This window comes from Camelina sativa, chromosome 5 (assembly GCF_030686135.1).
Source record: "Camelina sativa cultivar CO46 ecotype springtype chromosome 5, ASM3068613v1".
Taxonomy (NCBI): domain Eukaryota; kingdom Viridiplantae; phylum Streptophyta; class Magnoliopsida; order Brassicales; family Brassicaceae; genus Camelina; species Camelina sativa.
In genome coordinates, this window is record NC_141884.1 from 19,435,561 (window position 1) to 19,442,217 (window position 6,657).

At 36.8% G+C, this 6,657-nt stretch overlaps 2 protein-coding genes across 2 annotated transcripts; both read right to left on the reverse strand.

Annotated features, from left to right (window-relative positions):
* On the reverse strand, window positions 1-2,944 carry LOC147944043 (uncharacterized). The gene is made up of 4 exons (XM_087512431.1): window positions 2,899-2,944; window positions 1,622-1,857; window positions 489-649; window positions 1-370 (listed from the first exon to the last, which is right to left on the reverse strand). The coding sequence occupies exons 1-4, from the start codon at window positions 2,942-2,944 to the stop codon at window positions 1-3; spliced, it is 813 nt and encodes a 270-aa protein (XP_087368557.1).
* Window positions 2,945-3,030: 86 nt separating this feature from the next.
* On the reverse strand, window positions 3,031-6,148 carry LOC147944044 (uncharacterized). Its single transcript, XM_087512562.1, has 3 exons — window positions 4,004-6,148; window positions 3,597-3,924; window positions 3,031-3,518 (listed from the first exon to the last, which is right to left on the reverse strand). Exons 1-3 carry the CDS (start codon window positions 6,145-6,147, stop codon window positions 3,195-3,197), a joined length of 2,796 nt encoding a protein of 931 aa, XP_087368688.1. The 5' UTR covers window position 6,148; the 3' UTR covers window positions 3,031-3,194.
* Window positions 6,149-6,657: the final 509 nt, after the last annotated feature.

Below are 6,657 nucleotides of genomic sequence, written 5' to 3' on the forward strand. Positions count from 1 at the left end.
TCAGTGAATGAAAAATTGACAGTTGGGAGAAAGCTTTATGGGTGTAAGAAGCTTCTCGTAGCTCTCAGGCTTTTGAATCTTCTTAGAAGAAGAATGTGTGAAAAACAGAGTCAGTTTCTTGAGGACTGCTGAGTTCTCAAGAAAGTAATTCACTACTTTAATACGGCTTTCCTTCTTCAATATCAGTTTGTTAATCTTAACATACTCGAGCGTCGATTTCATACACCGAGGCACATTAGTAAGTTCGATTTTCTCTTGCTCCGATGTAAAAGAAAAGCTCTTCAACAAATGTTTTCGCTTTGGCTTTGTTGGAACAGAACGTTTCTGCCAAAAAAACGATTTCATTTGGCTCCGTCGAATCGGGAAAATCCTTGAAAATACAAGAAGATCAGTTTAAACAAACAGATATGTTCAGAGTCTGAGACGGACTTGTTATCATCAATCGAAATGACTAACCAAGGTTTAACTAAAGACATCTTTGCAAGAACCTCTCCAAGGCTTCTCCGTAAGGAAGACATTCGTCACGAGAGAGGTTGATGGCGTCTACGTCCACTCTTGTAACCTCTAGCCAGAGAAATCGCCATCTCTTTGATAAAACGCTCGTTTTAAGAGTATCAGAGCTATCAAACAATCCGGCAATTCGCTGATTCTATCGCAATTCATTCCTAGATAAAGACTGAATCTTAATTAGGAGATGAGTTTCTCAATTCTATCTCAGAATCTAGGGTTTTAAGTCGATCAAAATCTATAAGTACAATGGAGAAAAAAAATCTAGGGCTGAAGAACTAACCGTGGTTATAGTTTGCTGACGCCGGAAATATCGTCAGGGCGTTGTGTTTCTCAGATTGGTTTGCAAAATTTAAGGGAGGAGTAAACGTACAAAGAAAGCTACGAGATAAAATTTAGGGTTCTAGTACAAGCTTTTTAAAATCTATTAAAAAAAAAACTAAGGGAGTGTTATTGAATAATGGATTTTAAAAGAGTTTGATGTATTTTGGAAGCGTTATTCAATTCGGTATTGGAAAAAGTACATTAAAATCTGCTGTTATTGGATTTAACATTTGTTGGATGATTTTAAATCACTTGTAAAATCGATGTTATTCTATTTCCAATGGATTTTGTTTCACTTTAGATTTTAATGTATTTTACATCCAAAACATGAACAAACATAATCCTAACAATTTTTAAGTATTTCATATCTCTCACACTTATCTCTCCTGATCGATATTATCTGACTTAACAGAGAATCTGGCAATGCGCTGATTCTATTGCATTCCATCACTAGAGCAATGATTAGTACGCTCTCACATAACTAGTAGATTAATATTGAGTCCATGAAGATCCTAGTGTGAAAAATAAGACATCATCATCCAAGAGAAGAGAAGATTATGCTGTAAATGTTTTTGTGCAGTTTTTGTAAGAGTTCTTGTTGTTTTATAAGGGTTTTACACAAGTCATCTGTTTTATTGAAATAAACAGATTGAGAACGAGCTTATTCTCAAAGCAAAAATGTTGTAAAATCTTAACCTTTGAAGTACACACATGAGATGATGCATGGCTAAAGAATCCAAAAAGATATCAAAAGATCGAGAAAAGTTTTGGATTAGGACAATGGGCATACTTGATCTTGAAATTTCGTAGGCATAATCCATGGTTTTAACTGAAGACATCTTTGCAAGAACCTATCCAAGGCTTCTCCATAAGGAAAAGATTCGTCACGAGAGAGGTTGATGGCGTCTACGTCCACTCTTGAAACCTCTAGCCAGAGAAATCGCCATATCTTCGATAAAACGCTCGTTTGAACCAAATCGCTAGTAGGAAGCTTTGAGAGTATCAGAGCTATCAAACAATATGGTCCTGTCGCACTCCATTTCCTAGATGAAAAAGAACTAGAGTTCAACCTGCCCCATGACAATTTTTTTATATAATATAATTTTAACTTCTATTTATTTGTTATATTTAGTTAAGTAGTATTTAGATGGTTCATTAGTATAAATAATAAAATACATAAAAAGTAATTTATAAGTATTTTCTGATTAAAACACAATTTTCATAATGATTTAACTGTTTTACAGAATTTAGTTAAATTATCTTGATTTAATCTATCTAATATTCTAATTAATATGAACTAATTAATATGAACTAATTAATATTTGCCAGAAAAAAACACGAACTAACTCGAAAAAAAACACGAACTAATTAATATTTGCCAGAAAAAAACACGATTTTTTTAGGTTGCCAGAAAAAAATATAGACTAATTTATATTGGATTTAAAATACATGAACTAACTCGATTTGCCGATTTCCCACTGTCCGTTAATTCCTCTGTTACCGGCGTTAACCAAATCGTAAACTCTGTTAAATGAGATTACTAAAATACGATTTTACCCTGTTCTTCTTCCTTTATAATTCTCAACTGAATAATTTTTCCCCAAATCAAAAAGAAAAAAAAAAACACTTCGATACAAAAAAAAAGTATGTCTGGTCAGAGTTCTAGATCTGATGCCAACAACAGCAAAATGAGTTTAGAGCATGCGATTCATGGCCAATCGAGCTGGGGATGTTCTTGCAACTGTGGTAGATCTACAATCAAGTTGAAGTCATGGACCGATGAAAATCCGGGAAGAAGATTTTACAAATGTGATATTCATGGCTTTGTTTCATGGGTTGATGCTGAGAAACAATGCAGTTGGCAGAAGTTGAGTTTATTGGAGGCACGTGATGAGATTCGCAATTACAAACAAGAACTTAAGCTGTTAAAGGATTCTGTCATAGTGATAGAGAATCAAAAGATTGAAGAAGATAAGAAAAATGTAGAAGAGGAGAAGAAGAAGCTCGAGCAGGAGAAGAAAAATCTTGAAGATGAAGTTAAGGTCTTCAAAGAGAGGGAGAAGTTACTTAGCCAGTTCATTGCAATCTCTTGGGGAGGTTTCATTATTGCCATTGCCATAATCATAACAATTTTGAAGTAGTTGTGGTGTTTCTCTTTTTTTTATGTTCTTTGTTTTTGTGATGTTAGTAGTTATGGTCTTTGTTTGAAGATGATGTTATAATTAATGATAAATACTTAACCAAGATTCAAAACAGACCAAGTGATAGAAGTACACCTAACAAGAACTTAACATAATGCCACCTAAGGATTTTCATACAAAAGGGATACAAAATAAGACATATTAGATAGACTTGATGATCGCCTATGGGTCTTGAGGGCGCCAAGCATCAAAAACAGTGTTAGTCCAAGGTGACATGAAGAAAACAGGAGGTTTTGGTGCATCTGACCCACGACCAAGCCCCTTTCCACGACCACGACCTTTGCCCCGACTGCCAGGAGGATGACCACGACGAGGTTTTGGTGTATCTGACCCACGACCTCTTCCAGTAGTAGAAGGTGGAGTTGTTGATGGACTTGGATCAGTTGGTGTGGATTGGCTTAAAGAAACGGTTGGTGTGGATTGGCTTTGAACTGTCCTCAAACGTTTAGGTGCATTCTGTATACTCCATGGATCATGATCACCAATCTATATTAAACAAAAACTCATTACCAAATCATAACACAACTAATACAACAAAACTCAATTCAAAGTGGGGATACTTACTGGCCTTTTCCTTGGTCTGCCCCTCTTTCTTGGAGGATATAAGGGAGCAGTTGGTTTATCACAAGTACTTTTGTTATGTCCACTTCCCTTACAATTGGAGCATGTCATAGTTCTTCCATCTCTTGTTACCTTGTTTGGATTTTTCGATGACTCATGAGCCTCTTTTATCCTAGCATACTTCTTTGGCCTTCCTCTTTGCTTCCTTTTTTCAGGCACCTCAATAGGTCCTTTTTCTTGCGCTTTCCACATCCTTTCACCTCTCACGGGTTTAATGTTGTCTGAGTAAGTCTCTTGCCACCAACTAGTCAAAAAATGCTTGTCCACATAGCTGCAACATATAAGAGTTGAGTTAACTCATATTCATATCAATAACAACTCATATATTAAAGGAAATGAAAAACACTTACTCATCTGGATCACGGTTATGTTCAGTGATGATAGTTATGGTATGAGGACAAGGAATTCCTGTGATGTTCCACTGGTTACAGCCACAATGTCGCTGACTAATGTTCACTTCAAAACTTGCTTTGCCCTCTTTAACTTCATATAAAGACTCACTGCTCTTTAAAACTTGGCATAACTTGGCTGCTTGGCGGTTTGCCTCATACATCTGCATTATATGTGGTGTAAACTTGGTTTGACACTTCATTGTTTTCTCATACCTCTTTGATATTCGCTTCATTGTTTGTCTTCTGACATCTTCAAGCATGTCAATAACTGGCATCTTTCGCGACTCCTTGATTGTTTTGTTGAAACTCTCTGACAAGTTGTTGTTTACATCCTCACAAACTGCATTGCTGCTGAAGAAAGCTCTGCACCAAGTCATAGGTTCTGTTTTGAGCAAATCTTCATGTGCTTCTGTATTATAATTTTTCAGAGCTCTCATGTTGAAGTTGTAATCCCCCTCATTACCACTGAATGCAACAGACCAGAACAAATTTTCATAATCGTGCACACCATACACCTTACTCCAATTCGCAAATATATGTCTAGCATAATGCCTATGCTCGGCATTTGGAAGTTTCTCTGCCACAGCATTTATCAGCCCTTTTTGCTTGTCAGAAATGATGGTATAACCATTACCAAACCCTAAACCCAGATCTTGCTTCAGCTTATCCACAAACCAACCCCATGAATCATTATCCTCTACTCTCACTATAGCCCAAGCTATAGGATATATCCTGTTATCCGCATCTCTTCCAACAGCTGCTAATATCTCACCCTTTAACTCCCACTTCAGAAATGCTCCATCAAGACCAATAATAGGTCTACAACATTTTTTCCAAGTCCTTCTCAATACCTCAAAACTGATATAAAACTTATCAAACCGTTGCTTACCATCAGCTTGAGGAATTGTGACAATCTCTGAATGTATTCCCTCATTGGAGCGCTTCAGTTCAGCTTCATAATCCCAAAGCTTTGAAAATTGTTCTGCTTGAGTTTCGATAACCATGTTCAAGGCTATTCTTCTTGCTTTCTGACATATCCACTTAGATACTGATAGATTGTACCTCATCATTATCTCATCTTTTATATCAGTCCATCTAATTGCAGGCCTTCTTCTTGCTTCCTCCCTAAATAATCTTGCAACAACCGTTTGCTTCAACATCCTTGCTTTTGAATTTATGTTATGATTATGCACATCATAATAACGTTTCATTATCCACTTATGTTTAGGCTTCTCAAGAGAACAGAAGATGGCCCACTTGCATTTCTTGTTTGTGCATATAGCTGCCAGCTGTGTACTTCCCCATCGACTTAACTTCACATCGTAATTGGCTTTCAAAACATACCTCAACAGTTGATCCTTGAACTCTTCTCCACTTTGAAACGTCTGTTCTAACCACAAGTATGGAGGCTGATCCTTCACGTAATTCTTAATCGAAACTGCTCTTTCCTCTCTGTTGAAAGCTTCCCATTCATCGTCAGTGTCAAGTGCAGGATCAGGATGCTCATCATCAACACACTGTCTTTCAAACTCTTTCTCATATTCTTGATCATCAACTACAACTTCACCCTCAATAACACCAAATGCACATTGTCCACCACCACCAAATGCACATTGTCCATCAGTTTCATCCCCATGACCTGAGTGAACTTCATTAAATAAAGTTTCAAACCTAGGGTCATCACCACCTACTTCTTCAACTGGATCTTCACCCTTATCCTCAACTGGTTCCTCACCCTTATCCTCAACTTCTGCCTCAACTGGTTCCTCACCATCAGACTCATCATGTCCTCCACAACCCATTAGATGAATATATATGTCAATCTCACCAGTTGTTGTCATTGCTTCCATACACATTTGCCGAATCTGGTTATCTTTGTCGTCATAGATTACTCTTGCTAAACTAATTTCTTCATGTCGAAGCTTATACCATACTTTCTCAACCACTCCAGATATCTCATTTCCTTCACAAAGCTCGTCGAAGATGGACCATGTGACATAATCAGGGTCCATGATCATGTCTTCCTTCACTAACCCTCCTTTGTAATCGAACAAATCTTCTTGGACAGATCCATATCCACCATAATGCATATTAACTTTCATAATGTCACTGCATAAGAGGATAATCATATTTAGTCGATTTTCCGATTTCCCCAAATCCAAAATGACAAAACAACAAAACCCAAACGACTTCTCAATTTTGTATTCCCTAAATCGAAACAAATCAAACCATAATTCTACACAAATAAAACCTTAAATCGAGTTCTAATCCAATCTCGAAACCTACCCAACTCGATTTCGAAACCCAAATCCAATTCGTAAATCGGTTTCACATAAAAAGAAAAAGACCCCTAATCGCATAATTGAACACATACCTCATCTTCTCCAATGTTATTATGTCTCTTATCCAGCACAAACAAGCAGTTCAAACTCTAAACATCACCAACATTGAAAACGCCCAAATCGGGTTAGAACCCTAATTTTGATTTGGGGGAATTTTGATTTGGAGGAAAATGAATCGATAAGGGTTTAGAAAAAGAACAGGGTAAAATCGTATTTTAGTAATCTCATTTAACAGAGTTTACGATTGGGTTAACGCCGGTAACAGAGGAA